The 26,024-nt window shown below is 43.8% G+C and overlaps 1 protein-coding gene across 3 annotated transcripts; it reads right to left on the minus strand.

Annotated features, from left to right (window-relative positions):
* Positions 1 to 417: 417 nt before the first annotated feature.
* Positions 418 to 25,793, minus strand: plekho1a (pleckstrin homology domain containing, family O member 1a). Of its 3 annotated transcripts, none has more exons than XM_039605238.1 (10): positions 25,199 to 25,793; positions 23,991 to 24,140; positions 10,236 to 10,376; positions 8,562 to 8,666; positions 8,368 to 8,469; positions 7,990 to 8,283; positions 7,717 to 7,814; positions 7,287 to 7,446; positions 3,890 to 4,002; positions 418 to 3,582 (listed from the first exon to the last, which is right to left on the minus strand). In XM_039605238.1, the coding sequence occupies exons 1-10, from the start codon at positions 25,223 to 25,225 to the stop codon at positions 2,805 to 2,807; spliced, it is 1,968 nt and encodes a 655-aa protein (XP_039461172.1). In that variant the 5' UTR covers positions 25,226 to 25,793; the 3' UTR covers positions 418 to 2,804. The 3 variants fall into 3 exon arrangements, with proteins under 3 accessions (XP_039461172.1, XP_031589140.1, XP_039461173.1); XM_031733280.2 differs by having other exon boundaries at positions 418 to 3,585; XM_039605239.1 differs by lacking the exons at positions 10,236 to 10,376; positions 23,991 to 24,140; positions 25,199 to 25,793 and adding an exon at positions 9,256 to 9,614 and having other exon boundaries at positions 418 to 3,585.
* Between the last annotated feature and the right edge of the window lie 231 nt (positions 25,794 to 26,024).

A 26,024-nucleotide genomic window follows, 5' to 3' on the forward strand; every position in this document is an offset into this window, starting at 1 on the left:
GGATGAGTCACATCATTTGAAACTTAGTCCTGATTGGAGAAATTGGAAGTGTTACAACTGACCCACGTTACAACTATCCCCGGTCTCCCCTATAGAAAAAAACATCGGTGCAAATTATAAGTCTGTATCATAATGTCTGCTGTTTTCATGTTTGTTGGTTTGTTTTTATTTTGTTTTATTTTGCGAGTTGGTTATTAGATGCTGCTCCAGCCAGCCAGAGAATCCCCCGCCGCCCCGCCCTCTCCTCCCTGTGCCGCAAGCAGCAGGCGCACCTCGCAAACGGAGGGCGCCCTTACTCCCAGCAAATGGGCGATAGAAAACTGATCGGTGCCTATGACATCCCCAGTATGCGCTGGCATGACGTCGGGGCAGCATGTGTACGAGCAATTTTTTTTTCTTTGTTTTTTTTGCCGATGCCCGTGATGCCGCCCCCACCACAATGCCGCCCCGGGCAACCGCCCGTGTCGCCAGTATCAAAAACCGCTACTGCTCCCCACAAGAAAATCATCAGTGTTCGTTTGGTGCCATTTACCTCCAAAGCAATGCTGTTTACAGTGATTCAAAAACATTACCATACAGATTTACATCAGAAAAAGAACATTTAAATAATGTATTTCCATAATTTAACAAACGTGAAGAAACAAGGTGCAGTCATTCAAATTACATCAGAATCTTTTCTCATAGTCCAAAGATTTCTGGTGTGATGTAGTCTTTCAGTGCTCAAATGTGCAAAAACATCAAGAGAAATAAAATCTGTTCAACAGGAACCACAAATCAAGCTGTCAAGCTTTCAGTACCAGAACCTACAGAGGAAGTACAAGTTTGAATTTCACGTAAACCTTTGACAATGAGGTAAAGCTCTGTGCCCTGGGAGCTGCACCTCTGCAGGGGTTTGGGGGGCTGGACAGGACCTTAAAGTGAAAGTCTGGTATAAAAATCTCCAATGCTGTAGCGTCTCGTGCTTTGAGACTAACTCGAGTCCCTGAACTGGACCTCTCGACTGCGTTTGTGCTGTTGATGCCATTTTTAATGACACCAATAAAATGGCTGCTGTGTGTATCTGCAGTGTGAGCAGTCATGCTGCAGATTAGCAGGACACGTTAAACTTTAACTGGACTGACTGACTGAACTGTTTGGCTGCAGCTAACATTACAGTTTTAATTGCTTCAAAGTTTATAAATGCATAAATGTGGAGCTTTGTAGAAGTGAAATTAATCTCTGAGTCAAAGTTTACAGTACAGATAAGTTCCTGTAAATATTTGATGATCTGGCGCTACACTGATAAACTGGTAAAAACGGGCGATTATTATCGTACAGCTGAACAAAAACGATCTCAGAAAGGTATTTCTGTTGGTGACACACATTTAACAGATGCATCACATGTTGGGCATGTTTATGCCTGAGCTGCCAGCACATACGTGTTCAGAACATGATTAACAACAAACCAAAATGGGTTTATTTGGAGGACAGAAACTACAAAGGACTTAACCTGATGAATAAACAGTAACAAATCAATTGCAATGAATACACTAAATGTATTAAATATTTTATGTAGGTAACACAAACTGACATTACTAATTGTATTTTCTTTTAACCTTTGATTAACGTGTCTGTTCCACTGTTTATTCATTTGTTACCAATAAATTCATTCATCTTTCTCATTGGTTTGTTTACCTACTTGTTTTCCAATTAACTAGTTTTGCTGATTTTATACAATTTCCAAGTAATTTTTGTATCTTTAAGTCTCCATTATATTCCTAAATTCTTTATGAGCTTTAATAGTAAATTATCTACACTAATATTTAAAGAGATAAATAGGAACGTAAATATACTGAAGTAGTAACTTTATTGTGTAGATGATTTAAGGCTCGTATTTCTTATATTTGGTGGATGTACTGGCACATTTTTTGTTTGTTTGTTTATTAGACTTTATTGGGCCTTTTTCTATGTCACATGTATGTTTCATTAAAGCAAATGTCTCACTGTGTACAACAAATATATCAGCTGTTTATTGGTTGATGCTATCCAGCATCTGCTGGGCTCCAAGTGTGCAAATTAAATTTCCGCTTTTTTGCAGAATGCAGAGTTTGAGTTCTTTTTTGTAAACTGCAACACATGAACAGGTAAAGACTTTGTGTCATTATTGCTTCTCGTGTCTTTGTTTAACATTAAACTCCCTGATTTTTGAGAAAAACCCACAGATACAAAAATCCTGTGAGGTTAAAAAGAGCTGGAAGGACGTTTACAGGAATCTCTGCTACAGTGAAAGCAGAGAGCAACAACTTTAAAGATTAGCAATGACATTAGCAAATACATGAATGTTTTATCAGAGTGAAAGTCTGGGGAAACTTCCAGCAGACTCCCCTCTGTGCTCGTAGTGTGCTTCAGTGACTTTGTCTTTTTGTCTAATTCAAAAAGTTTCTTGATGTGTAAACGCTGACATCTTAGCTTAAAAAGGTTTTCTTCAAAAAACAAAACAAAAAACGTTCAACAGATAAACAGAAAATCTTTTTGCCTTCAGGAGGACGGAGAAAGAAGATAAACATGCAGCACCATTGGAGGAAGTGAAGGGCAAAGGGTCCCCGTCAAACGTGTGCGTCAAACATCTGTCAGACACACACACACGCTTCCTGTTTAGTGCACTGTGGAGGATTAAGCCATTAACCCTCCCAGAAATAATCCTGCTCTGTGTGGTCACGTGCACCGTCCGCAGATTAAAACATGGAGACAGAATTTGAAGCAGGCTTCTGTTTGCGTTGCATGCTGAATAAACGCTGCTCCATCGAGAAGTCACTGCTCAACACTCAAACTCCTCGTTCAGGTGTCTCTGAATCTTCCTTGTCCTCCGGTGATGTCGGCGAGATGAGCGCGTCTACTTCTTCTGCCGCACCGCTCAGTGCAGGTATACCAGCGGCCGCTGCTGCCGATGCCATCTTCTCATAGGTCCTCCTACACTGCCGCCGCAGCGTCTGGCTTTGGAGCTCCTTCACCTCCTGCAGGACCTCCTGCGCCTCCTTCCATGAGGACACAGCCTCTTCCAGGAGCTGCTCGGCCTCGGCACGCCTCTGCTCCACCTCCGAGTCCTCCTCAGACAGCTGGGTGGCTGGTGGAAGTGGGGAGGGGAGGTGGCTGTCAGGGGTTCTTGGTTGTGAGGACTCGAAGGATCTGGACAGGCTCGGGGAGTTCTGGCTCTGAAGAGGAGACTCCTCATTGCTCCTTAGATTAGGAGAGTCGGTCTCGCTGCCCCGTGGCGAACCACATCCTTTAACCTGAGAGAAGTCAGATCGTCCGACGCTCAGAGGCGAGTCGGATGGCTTCTGTATTGGAGAGCTGCCTTGCTTGTTGGGAGAGGCAGCGGATGGTCCTTTGAGTTTTGGAGATCGAGCTGCATCGGTGCTCTTTGACCGAGGAGAGCCACTCAGCCTGGGAGAGTCGCTGACTTTAGCGGCAGCTGCGTGGGATCCTCTGGAGTGAGGTGAGTCAGTTCCTTTGGACCGATTCTTCTTGGCTTTGGACCGAGGAGATTCTCTTCCTCTGAGGCGAGGAGAGTCGCTGCTCCCGCTCCTCTGAGATCCCGATGACCTGCTGAAGATGGCGACAAAAATCAGATTTTAAGTTCAACAATCAGTTTTAAATTAATCTCTCCAACCATGTGAGAACTTTGTGTGTTTTCTTCTTTACAAACTGCAGTACCACAAACACAAATATGTTTGGTACTGCATCAAACAATACTGCAACAGACAGATCATGGGAAAATCCAAAGTCTTTTTGGAATTTGATTTTGGGATATGCAGTCTACATTTTATATATCTGCTTTGCAAATCAAATCACAAATATTGATGTGAACTAATCAATAATGTCAATTATTAATTAAGGTGCTAAAACTGACCTGGAGTGAGGTGACTCTGAGCCCCTGAGGTGATTGAGTCGAGGAGAGTTGATGCCCTTCAGATAAGGTGAACTGCCCTCTTGTTCTCGCTCTGCTTTGGTCTTCTGCAGCTCCTGTCAGAGACAACATTACCCATATAAGATGGTAGTACGTGCTGACGTATACAGTGGCACAGTGCTCCCAGCTACCGTGTACCCTTTTTGTGTTGTTTATTTCTCTTTTTCTTCCTGCAATGCACTGATTACTTTCAGCTGTCGGGAACTAATCGACATCGGCCTCACCCTGAACCTTTACATCGGATTGGACTGACATTATTCCACCTGAGTTTCAAGACCATCGGGGCTCTGTGGGTTATTGTTGGGAGCAGCAAGTGTTGCAGACGGCGCAAGGAGAGGAAACAAAAGTGGAGAAGCGGAGCTGGCTATCAGTTCCAGCTGTGAAAACAACACTACAAACCCTGCTTCCGTCCATTTTCATCACCAACGCCAGATCCCTTGCAAACAAAACAGCTACAATCAGAGATTTACTACAACCGTGTTGTCTACGGATTGTAACTGAGTGCTGACACCATCCAAAAATCCTTAATGCCTCAGTGGAGTTATCGGGCCAGACCCTACACCATCAGGACCACAACAAAGACTCCTGTAAGGGAAAGGGCGGTGGGACTACTGGTGCCGTAACAGTAGAGTTATATACAGTCAGTGCTCACGGGACTTGGAGCTCATGTCCAATCAGTTCAGGCCCTTCTACCTTGCAAGCTAATGGTAGCCATAGTAACCATTGTTTACAGCTGCCCCCCGCAATGCTGACGTTAGCTCGCCACTCAACCACCTCCAACAACACCTAAACAGCAAAGAGAGGACCCGAAGGGCATCCATATTGTTGCTGGGGACTTTAATAAGGCACGAAATCTGAAGTCCCGGCTCTGATCAGAACTCAGCCTTCAGGCTGAGGGACAGTTAGCACTACCAGAGCCAACCTGAGGACAGACATCAAACAGGACAAGGAGGCCTACAGGAGAAGCATAGAGGGCTTCCTCACTGATAACAACCCCTGCCAGGTGTGAAGAGGTAACCAAGCCCTCACCAACTAGAAAGACCAGCAGAGCCTGTCGGCGGCAGACAACACCACCGTAGTTGGGCTCATCTTTGATGGAGATGAAACAGGGTACAGGGCGGAGGTAGAGAATTTGTCCTGCTAGTGCTTGGAAAATAACCTTAAGCTAACTTGATGCATGCTCAATCATCCAGGTAAGGAAATCCCAAAGAGTTCATTCTGTTTGTGGCGTGGTGTGGTTTGTAGCTCAGCCACAGAGGAAGGGTGGTGTCAGGGGAGGCTGACCCACACACCTGACCTCATCATGTAATCATGTCTCCCCTTTTAAGGATAATCCTGGGACTGGATGGCAGAGGGGTGTGTAATAATAATAATAACACGTTTTATTTGAAAGTGCCTTTCAGAACACTCAAGGACACTGTACACGCCAGAATAATAAAAACAACATAAAAGCAAGCAGTTTACACAATCATAACAGCATAAGGGATAAAACAAATTTAAAATAGCAGAGTGGAGAGGTTATATGGGATAAGCTATTTTGAACAAGTGAGTTTTGAGTCTAGGCTTAAAGAGAGAGAAGGTAGAGATATTTCTTATATCAGGAGGTAGGAAATTCCAGAGTCAAGGAGCAGCTGAAAGCCCTGCTCCCCATGGTGGCAAGACGGGGGGAGGGGACAGAGAGAGAAAGAGAAGAAGAAGATCTGAGACACCGAGATGAGGCGGTGATCTGAACCAGATCAGAGAGATATGGAGGAGAGAGATGATGAATTGCCTTAAATATATACAAGAGTATTTTGAAATTGATGCAATATTTGACCGGGAGCCAATGAAGCTGCTGCAGGACAGGAGTGATGTGGAAACGAGGCAGCTGGTACGCTGTACCTTTAAAAACTGTAAATAAAAGGACGTTAGTCAAAACTGCAACGCTATGGTCGCTGGGTCCTTCATAGTCACAGTGTGCCAAAACCTGAGCCATGACCGGCCCAGCCAGTTGAGGCGCTGCCCTGGATGGTCGCTGAGCTGGCGGCTATACAGTGGGAGCAGGCAGTGGTGTTTCGCTGCCAGTTGGGACAACTGCAGGAAAAGTCTGAGCGCCGGGCGGAGGTGTTGGAAAATCTGGTAGCTCGGGCTGGTTCCTTGCTGACGCCGTCGCTGCTCCCAAGCAATGTCCCTTTACCGTACTGGGGAAGGAGACCACCACCACTCCTTCTTGGAGGTCTTTTGGGGAATGGCAGAGGGTGGGTCCGCTGCCATCATCCAGCCAGCTTGGATGCTGCTGTGACCCTGCCAAAGAGTCCCTCTCTGCACGGCCGATGGAGGGCAGCCACAAATGCTGCCCGGGAGCTGGCCTGTTCCAGCTCCAAGGAGGAGGCTTTGGGGCGCTTCACCACAGCAGCCCGCTGCCACGGCGTAACAGCCATTAGCAGAGATTAACTTGCTTGTATCTTCTGTCTCTCCATGGGTCCCGGCGGCTGCAGACACAGCAACTCACTCCCCAGCAGCCACACAAGCGCTGGGGCAGGCGTGTTGGAGGTGCAGGCGATCAAGACATGTCCGCTGTGACTGCCCACAGATGGAGTTGGTGGGCAGGGTGTTATGTGTCCAGGCCCTCCAACACCCTCCCTTGGTCTGAGAGGGACATACAGTGTATGGGTAAGGTACCAAGGGGGTATAGGCCAGCCTTAGTGGACACAGGCTGCACGCAGACCCTGGTTCGATCCGGGGCATTGCTGGAGGCTGAGTGGGTGGAGGTTAAGTGTGTGTGTGTATGGGGACATACATAAATATCCCATAGTGCCGCTGCAAATTAAATGCAAGGTCAGTGAATAAAGTCTGCAGTTATCCTGTGCCCGTGTGCATCCCTTAATTCTGGGGACAGATTGGCCAGGCTTTAATAACCTGTTGGGGCAGTGTGTGGGGATGTGTTCATGACCTTTAGCAGAATGTAGCATCTGCGATGCACTCAGCGGTGACACGGGGTCGTCCAACGCTGACGGCCCCGCCAGCTCCAGTTATTCACTCCACTGGAGCAGTCTTGTGATGACAGGTATGTCAGGTATTTGTGGTGCCTGATTGCAAGGGTAGCGAAGTTTACTTGCTTACATGGCTTATCCTGCACATCCACAAACGTCTACTACCAGCAGCAAATCCAATCGGCTGTGACAAAGTGAACTAATGTCAGCGCTACAGTTCAGGTTTCCACCTGGTGGACCTGAAAGTGTCAATCCAAAGCACAAGTATTGTCATTTATCTTATAAAAAATAATTGCCACCTAAGCCAGTTGACATCATGAAAATGATCAGTAAACTAATCTATACATTTATGAATGAAGCAGTCAAACCTGCAGTCTCATCTCCTCCAGCAACTCCTGAGCTCGCTGCATCCTCTGGGCAATAAGGCTCTGGAGCTGACCCAAAGGCTGGGCCGAGGCCTCGACTCCCGCTTCCTCTTCAGCTGGACATCGCCTAACAGCAGAGCAGAACTCTGAGCGAATAACTGGTCTAGAGAAAAGGAAGAGGGTTAGGGTGACAGAAGAGTGGAGAAGGTGATGTTTCAAAATTTCAAGACATAAAGGTCAAAGACACTGAAATGGGTTTCACTGGTTGAGTCAGACTTGAGCAGCAGTGAGTCCAGCAGGCCAGACATTGACTTTAACCATGGATTCTACTTATCCTGAGTATCCTGAATACCTGACAGCCTGATACTCTGCAGAAGAAAGCCTGAACCCTGCGTCTGTTTGCTCCCTAACTTTGTTTATTACCAGGTCATACCTGGAAGAGAGGACTTCATCCATGGAGGCACAGCGACTCCGGCCCTGCATACTGAACCTCTTCCCTGGCTGTGGCGTTCGATACTGAGCCTGGAGAACCTGAAAGGTAACATTCTATTCAGGTAGGTGTTGCTGTCAGTTATGGCGATTTAGTGTTCATTTTAGCAAAGCTATTCAATAAAAACTTGGAGCCACATGCTTCCAACAGTGGGGAAAAAAAAAAAAAAAAAAAAAAAAAAAAAAAAAAAGATTAATGTGGATCTGAAGGGCCCACCTCTGCTTGTGGAGACTCGTGGACCTTGGAGGCGTCCAGATGCTTTCCCCAGGACCGCTCACTGCCCCTGGGCAGACTGCTGGTCTTCACTTTGGGCTCCTTGGATATCATCCGCAGCTTTGATACGTCTGTTCCAGCTCGCTGACGACCTCCTACTCCAATCTGTCCACAAGACCCGCCCCCCTGCAGGTCAACCCGAAAGCTGTTCTTCCAGTCGCCATCGTAGTCCTGTGAAAAAACATCCTCTTCGGCCACCAGGTCGAGTGTCAGCATGCCATGGGAAGAGGTGGATGCCTGCAGTGAGAACATGACTTTAATAGCAATAACATTATTTTAACATTCAGACCAAAAGATAGATGGAAAAAAGGCTCCCAGTACCACGGCCATGAGATGTCCTCTGGTCGGCAGCCGGCGACCATAAGGGATCTTCGCTCGATCTCTGGTGGGATGAACCAGCGTGCTGTCCTCCTCAATGGTCACCTGTACGCAGACAAATTGAGTTAACACCCTGTTAAAAAAGGTGGCCGAAGTGTTATTAAAACATTTGAATCCAACAAAAAAGCAGCCCACACCTCATCCAAAATTCTGTTCTTCGCTTTGATGATGGCCATGCTGAGGGCGTTTACCCATGATTCCTTCTCCTCAGGGCTCACAGCCAGAAACACGAGGTTTGGAGCCTGCAAAAAGAATATTCTTACCAATCTGATATCATATGAAATACATAGTTTACCCCTGAAATGGTGCAAGAACTTAAATGTCAGTTTTTGAGTCTTGCAGCTGATGAAACATCCATATTTTATTGGGTTTTTTACTTTTTATTTGAGCTTTCTTTAAAGCACATTAGCTTCACTTGGCAGACCAGATAGCTCCCACCATACGTTGGAACTTGCCATGTTGTAGCAAATAAATGATACATTTACAGAAAGCCATTAGAGAAGCACAAATACTCTGAGAAGTATTTACATTCTTTTAAGTTTTAAGGTTATGTGTTGTTCTATGAGTTTCAGCTGCTCCCTTTAGGGCACAGGTGTCCAACTCCAGGCCTTGAGGGCCGGTGTCCTGCAGGTTTTAGATGTGTCCTTGATCCATCACATCTGATTCAAATAGCTAAATGACCTCCTCAACATGTCTTGAAGTTCTTCAGAAGCCTGGTAATGAACTAATCATTTGATTCAGGGGTGAGATCTAAAACCTGCAGGACACCGGCACTCGAGGCCTGGAGCTGGACACCCCATGCTTTAGGGGGCGCCACGGCGGATGATCTACCTCAGTCTCCTCCTATCCCAGCATCCTCCTCTGCATGTCCTCCTTTACTACATCCATGAATCTTCTTTAAGGCCTTCCTCTTTTGCTCCTGCCTGGCAGCTTCGTCTTCATCATCCTTAGCCCAATACATCTATTCTACCTCCAGTTGTAGGATCTCTAAATGAACTCAATCAATTTTTTCACATCTATAGATTTTATAGAGTGTTTGTTGCAGCCCAACACAAATTTACACACAAAGTTTATTTAACCCTCTGAGGTATTGACCCTGATCCTGACTCTATACAATCAGAATGTGGATTCTTGTTTTATTAAATTACAGCTGAAGGTCAGATCGAAGAAGCAGAAAGCTGCTGACGTCTGTATGCAGACATTCACATTGTGCTTCCTGTGCAGAGCGTGACAAACTGCAGTAGTTTCTTTTTTTTTTTTTTTTTTTTTTTTTTATTGTGAATCAAATGGACCATTACGGCAAGGCTGGGATGGTCAATTTGGTAAAGTAAATCCGTTGGGCATCTTTCTTCGCCTTTAGACAATAATTCTGATGGCAAAAGAACCAAACGGGACAGGTTAAAAAAAAAAAAAAAAAAAACTGCAGTAGTTTCTGGGATTATTCCGCTCTGACTCATCCTCTGACAGTCTAATGGGATTCTGCAGATTAAACCTGTTCAGAATAGGAACAAAAAGCATGCAGCTCAGCCAATCGCAGAAGCCCAGACAGATGGGGCAGGACATCTCAAATCTTATCCACCAATCCTGAGGCACATGTAGGAGGAACTCCACCATCGAGGTCAAGCAGGACAGCATAATCTCTGAGCACCAAGACACGAAAGGACGGGCGAGGACAGAGGTTTCACTTTTAGATCAGATGCTCCATGAAACCAGAAACTTGAGACTTGGGACAAAAACACTGAAACACACATTCTGTAATTCTGTTAGTTACACTCAAGAGGACAGGTAAACAGCTGGACAGGTGGACTCACGGTGTTTCCCGGCTGCTTGCAGCGCAGCACCGTGAAGCGGCTGTGGTTCTTCTTGCTGCGGCTCTTGGCCTTCCTCAGCTCCTCGGAGCGCTCGTAATCAGCCAGGTCGAACACTTCCTGAGCCTTACGCTCATCTTTCACCTGCAAACACAAAAACACACCTGCATCATCATGGTTTACAAATAACAGCGATCAATTCTGCAGGTTCATGATGGAAGAACAGAAGTGTACAGGACAGCTTACAGCAGGAGTGTCCAACTCCAGGCCTCGAGGGCCGGTGTCCTGCAGGTTTTAGATCTGACCCTGGGTCACCACACCTGAATCAGATGATGAGTTCATTACCAGGCCTCTGGAGAACTTCAAGACATGTTGAGGAGCTAATTTAGCCATTTGAATCAGCTGTGTTGGATCAAGGACACATCTAAAACCTGCAGGACACCGGCCCTCGAGGCCTGGAGTTGGACACCCCTGGTTTAGAAGAAGCATGCAAGTTAAAATAATCTGAGATTAGAGATGAATGAATTCTGTGTTTGTTTCTCTAATAACGCTCTGCATACACGCTAGCACAGATGCAGTGACAAAGGAGTGTGTGTGTGTGTGTGTGTGTGTGTACGTGTGTGTGTGTGTCACACTGTTTGTTAACAGCTGGCTGAACACACTGAGCAGCTGCTGTCTGAGATCTGTGAACACACCTGAGATTAAAGGGCCAGCTGACCGTTTTACAGCTAAGCTCCGGTTTTATTTTATTTTGAACATTTTATTATTCTGACCTGTTGTTTAATTTATTTCAACTATAAATACAATATTTAGTTTCTTTAAACAAATTATAATTTATACTTGAATGATTTCTTTTTTTTATGATTTAAAAACCCAACTCGTCATGGACAGTGGGCGCACACAGGCCCACTCCCCTCTGTTTATAAATGGAGAACAGGTGGAATCTGTCTCCACCCTCAGGTTTCCTAGCATCCACAGGAGTAGTAGGTGAAAACTGCACATTTTGCAGCCCCACCCCCCAAAGAAGTTTAAAGATTCTGTCAAATCTTCCAAGTGTTTTTTTTTTGTTTTTGTTTTAAGAGGAAAAGATTTTCAAATTACGAGTTTTCTTTAGAAAGCATGAATAATTTCTCTTTGCACACAAAAACAGAATCAGCAAAAGTCGTCAGGGAGGAAAATTATCAGCCCCCCACCTGAAAAACGGACCTTTTTATTGAGCCATAGCACACAGCTGTTAATAATGTGCTTTAACTTGTTCACAGTTGTGAGAAGTATTTACACAGCCACACAATACAGAACGAGCCTGGCAGACGTAGGAAGCAAAGTTTCAGATTCTGGAAAGAAAACAAGTGAGAGATGTGTCCAAAGACCAGAGAGCAACTGCTAAGACGCCAGTGGATGACTTAGGTGAGTCAGGAATTGTAGTCTCAAAGAAGACAATTACTAGAATCCTGCACAGGAATGGACGGCAAGGTTGCAGACCACCACAATAAAAATGAACAAAAGTGAGCAACAGTCAAGCTAGCTGCTGTTCTGTTTTTTGGATCTGGTCACTCTCCCAGTCGCCTCTAGCTCCTGCCAAGGTCTGGCTGTAAGACCCAGCTGTCAGAATAAAAATGAAGAAAAACTAGCAACAGTCAGGAACTGGAGATTTTATTCTTGCAATTTAGCAAAAGAATCAAACACAAGGTTTCCCTGTCCCAGGGGTCTGCAACCTTTTACACCCAAAGAGCCATTTGGACAAGGTTTCCACACAAAAGAAAACACTGGGAGCCGCAAATATTTTTTGACATCTAAAATGAAGATAACACTGTATATATTGTTTTTTATCTTTATGCTTTGTGTGAAAAACTAAGGTGTGCTGCTTATGAAATCCATGAAGTGCTACAGAGAAAATTAAATCATATTTATGTAATCAACACATTTTGAACTCTTAAAGAAATATAACAAAAGCAAAGACACCAACCTGAACTAAAATGATCCATGTAGCAAACAAAAACTGTTGTTAGCCGCCACCCTTATATCGCCTTTGGGCTGTTGGAGCCTTGACCTGACTCTTAAAAAAATAATTGGAAAAAAGCTCTATGCTGCTGAAAAATGAAAAATAGATATTTGCAAAATTCTGCCTAAATATGTATTTTACCTGGTTAATGCGTGCGGCGGGGCGTGGTTTGCAGCGCCGCTGCAGGGGAGGCAGACGCACCTGAGCGACACCCGCAATCACACCTCGCTGCCTTTACGTCTGCGCTATCTGTGCTGTTGTGTTGTTGGTATATGTCCGGCTGTGAGCTGAAAAGCTACAGCCGGCTGTATGCGTACAGCAACCGTGTGTGAAAAGTGGTCAATAAAGAGATGCTAAAAAGCATGCTCATGGAAACATCGTCGGGTCTGCCGTGATTTGTTTACAATGGGAGTTCTGGTCCCGAACCTCTGCTCACAGCATCTGCAAATCGGGGCTATACGAAGTCAGTTTATGCAGGACTGTAAGCTGTCATCTGTGAGGCGTGAGCGGTGTTTGTCTTTAACATAGTTCACGGTGGAGAACAGCTGCTGACATAATGTGGATCCGAAGATCCATAATTGGCCTACCTGGGGTTGAAAGTCTTGATAAATGCACGGCGTTTCGGCGGGTACACCGGCTTCCACGAGTGTGACTCTTATTTTGAGTGATGAAAAAATAATAGAATATAATTTTATTTTTATATTTCAATATCACAATAATCTTCCAATTTAGAACTACAAGTTAAAAAGAACTAACATAAATAAAATACACTTCAGCGAAATACTTCTAATTTATTTGCCCAAACCAGGCGGAGCCGCAGGTTGCCGACTAGGGGTGGGTTTTAATAATCGATTCATCAATTAAAATCGATTCTGGCTTGGATAACGTGAAATCGATTCATTAAAATCCTGAATCGATTTTTTAATATAAATTTATTTTGCCCGAAACGCCAGAATCTCAGGTGAAACCTCACAAAATTTCAACAACCACCAAACAGCTAAGACAGTAAATGAGAGCAGGTACATGGATTCTGCACAAGGACGTAAACACACAGTGCGGACCCGCGGATCAGAATCAGTGAGATGTCGCCTTTCTCACCCGACGGGCGCTGCAGCTTTAAGCGGTTGCGCACGCTCCCGCGGACGGCAATCACTTTCTGGCAGACAATCACTTTTTGGCACAACAACTGCACGGACACGGTCGGGGCTGAAAGCCGACAGCTCGCTGATTCTGATGTTTCGGCGGGTCCGCGCTTTGTGTTCACGCCCTTTTTGCGCTGATTCTAAAGCTGTTAGTTTTATCTCTCTCCAAACAATATTGACTGAACCAGCAGCAAAAGAAGATCCAAACTACGCTTCACATAAACATAGTCATGAATTCCCTCTGACTTTTACTGTTTTGCTTCCACCATGATAAAATCACACTTCATGCACAGCTCTCTCTCTCTCTCTCTCTGTACTTCAAGAACAGTTTCCCGTCTAAAAATCTGTTTTCTGCATTATTCGCTTGCTTGTTACGCACAAGTCTACTGTTGTTTACAGTGCTGTCAAAAAGAAAACCTAATTTCTGCCGTTCAATACTGAACAAATTTAAACTTTTTAAAATTATGCAAAATGCAAAACGCTTAGTGTCTCTAATAAAACCGCTGTAACGTCAGAGGTAACGTTTATATGTTGATTAATGGTTTTCTTTCATTTTTGATGTACTGCAGAATATTTTTATAAAATCCCAGGCCAGGAAAACCACCTTCATGTTTTTCTGTGTTTTATCTTCAGCTACTTTGACACAAAGGCATCTGATGTGACGCTTACACCTTTGATAAAGTCTTGCCCTGACTTAAGCAGTTGAAGGAGGAAGTCCCCATTGAGCTTTGCCTTATAACTGTCAAACAATGAAACTTTTACTTCTATGGACAGTTATGAGTATGTATACTGTAATCAGCAGAACCTGGGTGTACTTCCAGCCACTAAGTGTGATGAGTGTATCTTTCACTATCATACATCTCACACTAACTGAAGAATGAAGACCATCACTGGATTCAGGCCAACCAACAGCAGGGGAGCTGAGGGAGGTGAGGAAAGAGCTAATGAGCTGAATTTGTTTTTCAACAGATTCGACACTACAGTGTCTGCTCACACCCCCACAACCTCACCTGTAGTCAGCCTGGAATCCAGAGCCACACCACTGTGCCAGCCTCTCTCTTCACATGGCGCTGTTGCCTCCTGTGAGATTCCTGACACCCCTCCCCCACCCATCACTTTCACTCAATACCAGGTTCAGATGCAAATGAGGAGACTCCACTCAGGCAAGTCTGCTGGACCAGACGGAGTGAGTCCCCGCGTCCCCAAGGCCTGTGCCCCCCAGCTGTGTGGAGTCTTTCATAAACTGTTTATGCTGAGTCTGAGTCTGCGGAGGGTCCCAGTGCTGTGGAAGACATCATGCCTCGTCCCTATTCCAAAGACGCCACGTCCCAGTGGCCCCCAGGATTACAGGCCCGTGGCACTGACCTCCCCCATCATGAAGACCCTGGAAAGGCTCATCCTGGACCAGCTGCGACCCATTGTCAGACCACATCAGGATCCCCTTCAATTTGCTTACCAGCCTCGTCTTGGAACAGAGGACGCCATCATCTACCTGCTCAATCGTGTCTACACCCATCTGGACCAGCCGGCGAGCACTGTGAGGGTCATGTTTTTTGACTCTTCCAGTACATTCAACACCATCAGGCCGACCCTCCTGGGTGATAAGTTAACAGCGATGCAGGTGGATGCTTCCCTGGTGTCCTGGATTGTTGATTACCTGACAGGAAGACCACAATATGTATGTCTCCCACAGTGTGTGTCTGACAAGGTGATCAGCAACACAGGGGCACCACAGGGGACTGTCCTCTCCCTCTTCCTCTTCACCCTCTACACCACAGACTTCAGCCACTGCACAGAGACCTCCATCTTCAGAAGTTTTCTGATGACTGGATGGCAGGACATGATCCATCTTGAAGACTCCAAAGGAATGTCTCCTCTCTAACAGGAGGATGGATAATAGTGCCTGTAATGTTACCATGTGTAACACAGCGGGTGCACACAAGCTTCCTCTGACAAAGCCAGAGGCCAACTGAGCACATAGCCCCTCCCCCCACAGTTGGCTCCGAGGCTGACTGTCATGAAACAGTCATGAATCAATTACATCATAACACTTAAAGGCAATTGTTGCGCATAGTCTATAGGGCTTTGGAGTTGACGTCATGCCGCAGAGCGCGGCGCCATTTTCGGGGTCTACGAATCAAAAGAGACACTGTGTTGGAACGACGTCGACAAGAATCATGCTTAAAAGCAGCTCCAAAGAAAACGGACGGTATAGAGACCGATTGCGTCCAGAGGCGAAGCGGCGGTACTTGCAGAAAATAGCGTGCATTGGAAATGTGGACCCGTATGAAACACGGCCGTGGAGTAGAAACCCTGAAGACCAACCGCTACTGACATAGCCTCACATATTTTCGTACCTTATCTGTGCAGTCAGCGAGTACAAGTCGTCATCCAAACAAAGGTAAGTCAGCTCGAGTACTGCGTGTGAAATGTGTTTGATTTTCCCCCAAACATTCAGATTAGTGCAGCATAAATTCATTCAAGAGGGGGAAATTACAGTGAGAACATGTGGAGGCTGTTAGGTGGATAACATAGTGAGTTCAGTGCATTAATGTGACATTGTCCTGAAGGATTTAGTTATTCTTTATGGTTAAAGAAATTGCAATGATTTATTCATATTTATTATAAATAATTTAAATATACATCTTGCTTCTGTGTTTGTGTCCTGTGTCACTAAAAATACATTTTATTTTAATTTTATACATTGATTAATGACCTGCAGAACTCCTTATCATATTAAGTGATTCATAATTGTCACTTTATGCTTTCTCCATCTCTAAAGTGATTATGCAACCTGGAAGCAACACGAGGCAGCTCGTGTATCGGATGTTACCAAACGAAGGCGTCTAGCCTGGATAGCAGCTGTGAGACAAGCTGATATCCAGCTCTCTTCCATCTCCAAATATCTGTTGGTGCTCCATTTTCATTCCGGTAAGTTCTAAATATGTTCATATCACTCTTTATAGCCTATTAGTTTTATTTTCGATGCACTCTGAGGTCATAGCAAATTAGAACAAACATCCTACTGAGTGATTTTGCAGAACTACCTTCTATTTATAGAGTTGCTAATTATTTGGCATTATTGCAGCAAACCAGCCTATGAAATGGATGAAACACATCGTGACTGGGTTCCAGCGTTACACAAGGGACCTGCTTCAAACATACCACCATGCCAATCAGATTACTTCTTCCATGTGAGGGTGAAGAGGTGACCCTTCTGGATACGATGGTGAAGGTTTGCTGCGTTTGGTGAACAGTGTGGTAGTAAAACCAGGGAAAATGAAACTTGCTCCTGTTAAATATTCTTAAGTCTTGTGCTGTTTAAATAGCGGTAAAAATTTTTTCAAAAGATACAGTAAATAATGTTAGTAGTGGGTGATATCATGTAAACACTGTCATGATTTTGTGTAAACATTTTGTCATTTGTAAACTATAAATGTCATGGATTCTACATTGTAACTGATGTGATGTTCTATAAAGTGTTTTTAATAAAAAAAAAAAAAGAGGCAAAAGTTCGTTTGTTTCTTTATTCAACTTTTGAACAGTGGTACTCAGTCAGTACATATTCAGTAAATGCAAATTATTTACCTGGCAGTGCACTACAGGCATAAATCTGGACCCCTAGATAAAACATTATGGCATTATAGCAGTGACAACTCCTCCACAGTAGCAGGTGGGATTTTTCTTTTTTGAGGACGGCTCCTTTTACCTTTCACTACGGATGGTCTGTTTATGTTTTGATCAAGAGCCTTTTTTTGGGCAGCTGAGGAGGAGACGTCTATCTTATGGCCAACCTCTGGCTGTATCTTGGTCATATTACCAGGCAAAACCCAGTATGCAGGTTCATCTGTAACAGTCCTTGTGCCACAGATCCGCACAGTTGCTTCTACATTAAACAGAAGAGCAGCGACATGGGTGCAGGTCTCTGCAACTCCAGCCATACAGGTGCAGTGGGCGGCTTCGACCTTCCCTGTGATGCTCACAGTGACCCATGGCTGCAATGCTGGTTCATTCAGTCTCTGAGAGTGCAGCACCTGAAACACACACAGACAAAGTTAATTTAAAGACAAGAACTATGAGCCAAGGCCGACATAAATGTGTTTTATCTACTTTATCATAAATGTAACAAAGTGTTTAGAAAGTTAGCACATACATGTAATTTTTCATTTTTTTATGCATCCATCTATAGAACACTGCATGTTATATTCTAAATCAGCCTGTTCTCTCTCAGAAACCTGCCTGCAGAAAATGAACCTAAAGTATGTAATGCAAGGATGTCATTGTCAAGATGGAGAAAGCATAAAGTGACAATTATGAATCACTTAATGTGATAAGGAGATTATGCAGGTCATTAATCAATGTATAAAATTAAAATAAAATGTATTTTTAGTGACACAAGATACAAATATTGAAGCAAGATGTATAATTAGAATTATTTATAATAAATATGAATAAATCATTGCAATTTCTTTAACCATAAAGAATAACTAAATCCTTCAGGACAATGTCACATCAGTGCACTGAACTCACTATGTTATCCCTCTAACAGAGCCTCCACATGTTCTCACTGTAATTTCCCCCTCATGAATGAATTTATGCTGCACTAATCTGAATGTTCGGGGGAAAATCAAATGCATTTTACTCGCAGTACTCGAGCTGACTTACCTTTGTTTGGATGACGACTTGTACGTGCTGATTCCACAGACAAGGTACGAAAATATGTCAGGCTACATCAATAGCGGTTGGTCTTCAGGGTTTCTACTCCACGGCCGTATTTCATACGGGTCCACATTTCCAATGCACGCTATTTCTGCAAGTACCGCCGCTTCGCCTCTGGACGCAATCGGTCTCTATACAGTCCATTCTCTTTTGAGCTGCTTTTAAGCATCTTGTAATCGTCGTTCCAACACAGTGTGTTTGTTTTGATTCGTAGACCCCGAAAATGGTGCTGCGCTCCCACAATGCATTGCGGAGTGACGTCAACTCCAAAGCCCTATTGAAGCATTAATTAATGGCAGGACTTCTTTGAGCAGTTTTGTAGGAATGGGGTCTAAAAGACACGTTGATGGTTTGGAGGAAGTAATTATTGAAGTTAACTCAGAAAGATCAATTGGAGAAAAAGAGTCTAACTTAACATCAATGGTACTAAAAGTAGCTATAGATAATATTACATCTGTGGGATGATTATTGGTAATTTTTTCTCTAATGATGAGAATTTTATTCGTGAAGAAGTTCATGAAGTAATTACTAGTTAACGTTAAAGGGATGGTTGGCTCAGTAGAGCTCTGACTGTGTCAGCCTGGCTACAGTGCTGAAGAGAAACCTGGGGTTGTTCTTATTTTCTTCAATCAGTGACGAATAGTAAGATGTTCTGGCTTTGCGGAGGGCTTTCTTATAAAGCAGCAAACTATTTCTCCAGGCTAAATGATGATCCTCTAAATTTGTGACACGCCATTTCCTCTCCAGCTTACGAGTCATCTGCTTTAGGCTACGTGTTTGAGAATTATACCATGGAGTCAGGTACTTCTGATTTGAAGCCTTAGTTTTCACAGGAGCTACAGTATCCAGAGTCGTACGTAGTGAGGAGGTAAAATTATTAACAAGATAATCGACTAGGGCTGGGTATCGTCACTGATTTCTAGAATCGATTCGTTTCCGATTCACAAGGTCCCGAATTGATTCGATCCACGATTCGATTCAATCCGGTTCGATTCGATTCGATTCAATTCAATTTGAATCTGGGAAATTTTGACAGTCAGAAATATTATAATTCAGATCAGTACATTTACATATTTTTGTATCTATAAAAAGGAAGCTGACACACGCAAGACTTTATCAAAGGTGTGAGCATCACAGCAGATGCCTTTGTGTCAAAGTAGCTGAAGATAAAACACATAAAAACATGAAGGTGGTTTTCCTGGCCTGGGATTTTATAAAAATATTCTGCAGTACATCAAAAATGAAAGAAAACCATTAATCAACATATAAACGTTACCTCTGACGTTACAGCGGTTTTATTAGAGACGTCCTTGTGCAGAATCCATGTACCTGCTCTCATTTACTGTCTTAGCTGTTTGGTGGTTGTTGAAATTTTGTGAGGTTTCACCTGAGATTCTGGCGTTTCGGGCAAAATAAATTTATATTAAAAAATCGATTCAGGATTTTAATGAATCGATTTCACGTTATCCAAGCCAGAATCGATTTTAATCGATGAATCGATTATTAAAACCCACCCCTATAATCGACCTCTGTTGGACTAGCGTTCAGATAGCTGCTCTGCTCTATGTTGGTACAGGGCATTGAAGATGATAACAGTGGGTGGATTATATTCTTAAACTTATTCTTAAACAGTAGATGTCTTTCCGAAAGACATGTACTGTGATAAAGTCTACTCTCCACTGCTGTGTAATCAATTATTGTAAATGTAAATGTAAATGTTATCAGGAAATGATCAGACAGCAGAGGGTTTTCAGGAAATACTGTTAAATGTTCAGTTTCTATGCCATATGTTAAAACAAGATCTAGAGTGTGATTAAAGTGGTGGGTGGGTTCTTTTACATTTTGAGAGAAGCCAATTGAGTCTAATAACAGATTAAATGCCATGTTGAGGCTGTCATTTTTAGCATCTACATGGATGTTAAAATCACCCACAATAATTGCATTACAACCTGGTTTGCCTCTTATCTGTAGTTATTTTTATTTAATTCAGTAACTGTACAGTACTCTCTGTATATAGTAACCATTGTCCTTAATGTAAATATGTAAGAAAAAATTGTGTACGTTTCTGTTCTGTGTCCCGTTTGTTTGTATATGTGTCTTTTTGGCTGCTGTTACAACAAAATTTCCCCTTGTGGGACAATTAAAGGATTATTCTATTCTATTGTAATTATTTTATCTGAGCTGAGCACTAAATCAGATAAAAAGTCTGAGAAATCAGAGAGAAACTCTGTGTAAGGCCCAGGTGGACGATAGATGATAACAAGTAAGACTGGTTTCTGAGTTTTACAGCTGGGGTGGACAAGGCTAAGCATCAGGCTTTCAAATGAATTAAAAGTCTGTCTTGGTCTTTGGTTGATTAATAGGCTGGTGTGAAAAATTGCTGCCACACCGCCCCCTCGGCCTGTGCTTCGAGGTTTCTGGTAGTTAGAATGACTCGGGGGTGTTGATTCATTTAAACTAACATAATCATCCTGCTGCAACCAGGTTTCTGTAAGGCAGAGTAAATCGATTTGTTGATCAATTATTAAGTCATGTACTAACAGAGACTTGGAGGAGAGAGACCTAATATTTAATAATCCACATTTCACTGTTTTACTCTTTGGTTCAGATGTGGATACTGTATTGTTCTTTCTTTGTGATTTTTTATGTTTAAGTTGTTTATTGCTGGTTTTTGGTTTGTTTTTTGTCTGTTTGGGAGCTGACACAGTCTCAATGGAGATGGGTATGGGGGGGGTAGCAGGAGGAGAGAAACTGCAGAGAGGCGTGTAAGACTGCAACTCTGCTTCCTGGTCCCAACTCTGGATAGTCATATTTTGGGGGGTTTAATAAATTGGTCCATATTTCTAGAAATGAGAGCTGCTCCATCCAAAGTGGGATGGATGCCGTCTCTCCTAACAAGACCAGGTTTCCTCCAGAAGGTTTGCCAATTATCTATGAAGCCCACATCGTTTCTGGGACACCACTCAGACAGCCAGCAATTTAAGGAGAACATGCGGCTAAACATGTCACTCCTGGTCTGATTGGGGAGGGGACCAGAGAAAACTACAGAGTCCCACATTGTTTTGGCAAAGTTACACACCGATTCAATATTGATTTTAGTGACCTCCGATTGGCGTAACCGGGTGTCATTACTGCCGACATGAAGTATGATCTTACTGTATTTACGTTTATCCTTAGCTAGCAGTTTTAAATTTCCTTCAATGTCGCCTGCTCTGGCCCCTGGAAGACAATTGACTATGGTTGCCGGTGTCTCTAGCTTCACATGTCTGAGAACAGAATCACCAATTACCAGAGTTTGACCCCCGGCGGGTGTGTCGCCGAGTGGGGAAAAACTGTTAGACACATGAACAGGTTAGTGGTGTACCTGGGGCTTCTGTTTAGGACTATGCTTCCTCCTCACCGTCACCCAGCCGCCCTCTTTCCCCAGCTGCTTGGGGTCTGCCGGGGAACAGCTAGTGGGGCCTACGCTATCTTCGGCTGCACCAGTTACAGGGGCCTGGCTAGCTACGGGTGAATGAAGGGTGCGAAGCTGAGTCTCCAATTCAGTAATCCTGGCCTCCAGAGCTGCAAGTATGCTACATTTGTTACAGGTATCATTAACAATAATAATAATAATAACAACAATAATGGATTGGATTTCATATAGCGCTTTTCAAGGCACCCAAAGCACTTTACAATGTCACTATTCATTCACTCTCACATTCACACACTGGTGGAGGCAAGCTACTGTTGTAGCCACAGCTGCCCTGGGGCACACTGACAGAGGCATTACTGCTAAAGGAGGCCGAGGAGTAGCTAAACATCTGACACAATGAGCAGGAAAGTGCAGGAGGGACAGGTGAAGTAGCCATGGTGCTAACGAGTCGGCTACGAGCTAAGCTAGCGAAACAGTACAGAGACAGTGAGTGAATACTTTGGCTATAAATTAGGTAGTGAGTATGTCTGTGAAGGTTCTCAGTCATCCAGGTCATCGTAGTCAAAGGAGTTGAACTGAAGAAGCTTCTCGGATGAGAGGTGAAACGTCTTCAAGCAACTTAAAGTCCAGACGCTTTTCTTTGCAAACTCCTTTGACTAGGTAGTGAGTACACAAAAAGTGTGCTTCGGATGAAGCACGTGAAGATTATACTATGAAGAAAGAAAGTATTTAGAAGTTTTTAATTAAATTGCTAAGCAGATAAGCTACTCAGAAACACCACTGTGTTTGAGCAGGAACAGGAAGTGATACTCTACTAGTGATGTTCGATTCGTGAACGAATCGTTCAATACTCGAGAATCACTTTACTGACTCGTGAATCATGATTCACAAGCGCAACTGACTCATCCCTGTTGCTGTTAGCAAGCTAATTCCATTAGTAGAAATATATCTAGCTTATAATTAAAATTGTGGGGGAAAAAAACAACAGCCAGTTTCTTAACAAAAACATTTCTGCTCTGAACTGGAAGAAAACCCTGAGTAGAAGCTCACATCAAGACAATAGCTCCTTGGTTCACAGTAGCATCGCTCAGCTAGCATGCTAACAGCACATTTGAGTTACTCACCCCCTCCCTTGCTGTGCTGAATCATAGCATAAGCGAATCACTCAGGACTCACTCACCCCCTCCCTTCCTGTTACGAATCACTCACTCACTCACCCCCTCCCTCCTGGCTCACAGCTTCTTCTTCTTCTTCTTCTTGGTTGGCAACCAATGTTAAGGCGCTTTACCGCCCCCCTGGCTCACAGCTTAGTGGATATTTAGATGAGAAAATATATATTTGACACATTTAAGGAAAATACCAATAAAATAAAATGAAAATAAATAAATGTTCCCTTTAGAATTTTTTTTGCTCTTTTTTGCTCTAAAAAAAATAAATAGTTGTTTTCTTTTACAATCATTCATCTTAACATCTCTGGTCAACTGACTCAGTGACTCAAATGACTCAAGAAACCCGACTCATGAGTGACTCATTCAAACTCGATTCAGTAAAAAGAATCGAATTTACCATCACTATCCTCCACTGGCTCCTTTCTATGTGGAGGAGCAGCAGTGGTACAGTGAGTCAGTCTTAAATGACTGAGTTCTTCACCTGATCTTTACAGGAGAGCCGAGCTACGCTCAGAGAAAGCGGCTCACTTCTACTGCTTGAACCCTAAACAGCTTTTGAGGGATTTCTGGCGAAACATCAGAGATGATGATACCCTCAGGAAGCCCCTGAAACCCCTCCCAGCTGGAAATGACCCCTGCCAGCTGTGTGTGGCCAGCAGGACTAAAAGCAGCACTTGCTGCCATGAAACCACTCTGTGGGACGAGGTCTTGTTTGTTCACAAACACCATGTCTGTCTCTTCTTCACTCAGGACATATTTCTGAAGCCAGAATATGACATCAGAGGTCACATGATCACTCTGTGTGACTTGGCGTTGTTTAGAAATGACTCAGCGTCATCAGAGCTGAAAATAAACAGAGCGGGACTGCAGAAATCCTCTCACTTGATGAAAATCCAGCATCCGGCCTCAAACGCGTTAAACCACAAACATTTACATCTTCCTTTGGATTAATCCCCATTTCCTCTTTTTCACATGACATTTCTTTGTCTCTTTACTGCATTGTGACTTTTAAATAAGAAACACTCTGCTTTAGGACCATCTCACAGCTTCCACCTGTTTCTCCTTGCAAACATCTGTAACAATGAAAAATGATGCATCTACAATCTCTGTTTAACTGTTGAGCTCTTTTTATCCCAAGAACACAGCACAGAGAAAATATCAAACTAGACCAGAGATGTGAGCTACGGATTAGCTGCACCTGTAAACCTGTCGTCTGGCACAGCCTACCCACAGTCCTCCCTGGCCTGTCCAGCAGACTGGAACCAGCAGCCCATAGGGCGTCTGTCCAGTTTCTCTGATCGCTGTTCTCACCTCCTTGTCTGAGATGTAGAGATGGTCTCCTCTCAGCACCATGTACCGACTCCTCCACAGCTCCCTGAAAATCCCTCGACCGCAGAACTTCCGGATCCAGCCCACCTTCTCCGGCTGCTGAACGGGCAGCGGACCGGAGTCCTGAACACCCTACAACACAACGATAACACGAGGATTCAGAGAAACGCAAAGACCAACGGAGACCGATGAAGATACAATGCAAGAGGAACAAAAGAATCTAAGAAAGATGGGAAGACCCACAGAGGCAAGGCAATCAGCAAATGAGAGTAGGACAGAAAACATTTGACCCACAAAGAATAAAGACAACAGAGAGGATCGAGCTCAAAGACAAACAGACAAACAGCCTGAGAGAGACGAAACCAGGCATTAAACTACCCAGGAGAGAGATAAACATGACATATAAAATGAGTAATATTTGAAGACACAAAATTATGTCAGAGAAGCAGGAAATGACCTCGGTGGGAAACAAAAACAGAATCTGATGGAAAGCACCTGGTAGAGACTAAAAGAGGACGTAAACAACTTCGAGGTGACGCGAAACGGCCGAGACAAAAAAGAAATCTGAGGTAAAAAAAAAAATGGGAGCACTGCAAGCTTTCTAAAAATGTGTACCAAACAGGTCATTGCAGGCAGAATGAACCTGATCTACACACGGAGTTTTCAGACGTTTAAACTGGGAAGAATCTCAAACACGTGTGTGAAACAAAGATCAATCACATAAAATTATACTGACAGATACCTGATACTGGCAAATAAGAGAAATGCACACAGGTAGGAAATACGCTAAAAACAAGGCAAAGATGTGAACATGTAACGATTGTCTTCATAAATACAAATGAAATAAAAACAAAACAACGAGAAGAAAAATAACTAAATGAATAAAAGAAAGAGCCATGGCTATGGCGGCATCGTGACGTCATCGACGGTGTTGAAACCGCAGATTTTCTTTGTGAACAAAAAAAAAAAGAAGGAGAAACTTCCTGAATGAAGCTGCAGCTCCGGGCAGGGTGGAGGCATCACTGCACCAACCTCACCTCACATCACCTGTCTCAGCTCAGTTTGTGTCAGAGATGTGTTTAAATAAAGGTTCAACAAAAATGAAGCGTCAATAAAGCACAAAGCAACGTCACGGAGTCAAGGATCAGCGATCACACTCTGATCGATCCCGAGCTCTCTCTCTCACTGACCCGCCTGCTCTGGTTGCTTTTCTTCATCTTCCTCCTCCTCTCCGGGGCTCGCAGCACAGTCACACCGACAGGGAGGAGGTTTGGCCCGGCGGCTGCTGCCCAGCCCGCTGCTGGTCCCGGTGGTTCCGGTGTCGGCTGTTGGCTCGGTCTTCCCGGTTCTTCTTCGTCTCTTTTAGCTCCGCGTCTGTTCTCTGAACAGAGGCTGCATCATCCCTTGCGCGCGCGCGCGTTTGGAGTCAGATGCTCTTTCTCGCTCGTTCTGTGCACCCGCGGACGCGCACCGGAGCCTACTCGAGGTAAAAGGAGCCCGAGGGTACCACCTGGCGACACAGGAGCGCTACAGCAGCGCTTTGATGAAGAATAAAATGTCAGACATGCTTTAACGTAATCATATACAATATGATTATCATTAATTATTTAAAATACAAATAATTAAGAACAGAGAATAAAACGTGACCTGATCAGTCCGGACTTCAACTTCAGAGCTTCATCTGTCACTCCTCCTCCTCCTCCTCAAACATTGACCCTCTTTCTTCTTCTGTTTCTTCAAGCCTTTCTCAGTATCACTCTTTTCTTTACAGTATGAAGCACTCTGACTGTAATTTGGTCACATACTGATAAAACTAAACTAAGGCGAGGTTCTCTTTTTCTTTCTTCATGTCCATGATTTCTCTGTCCTTCTCTTCTTACATGGTCTCTGCTTTCTTTTCACACCTTTTATTCATCTGTTTCATTAATTTCCTATCTCCTTTTCTCCCTTTTTTCCCCCTTCCTTCCTTTGTTGTAATTTTAACCTGATAAATCTGAATCCTCACTCTGCTCTAAA

Source organism: Oreochromis aureus, linkage group 22 (genome assembly GCF_013358895.1).
Source record: "Oreochromis aureus strain Israel breed Guangdong linkage group 22, ZZ_aureus, whole genome shotgun sequence".
In the NCBI taxonomy this organism is placed as follows: Eukaryota; Metazoa; Chordata; class Actinopteri; order Cichliformes; family Cichlidae; genus Oreochromis; species Oreochromis aureus.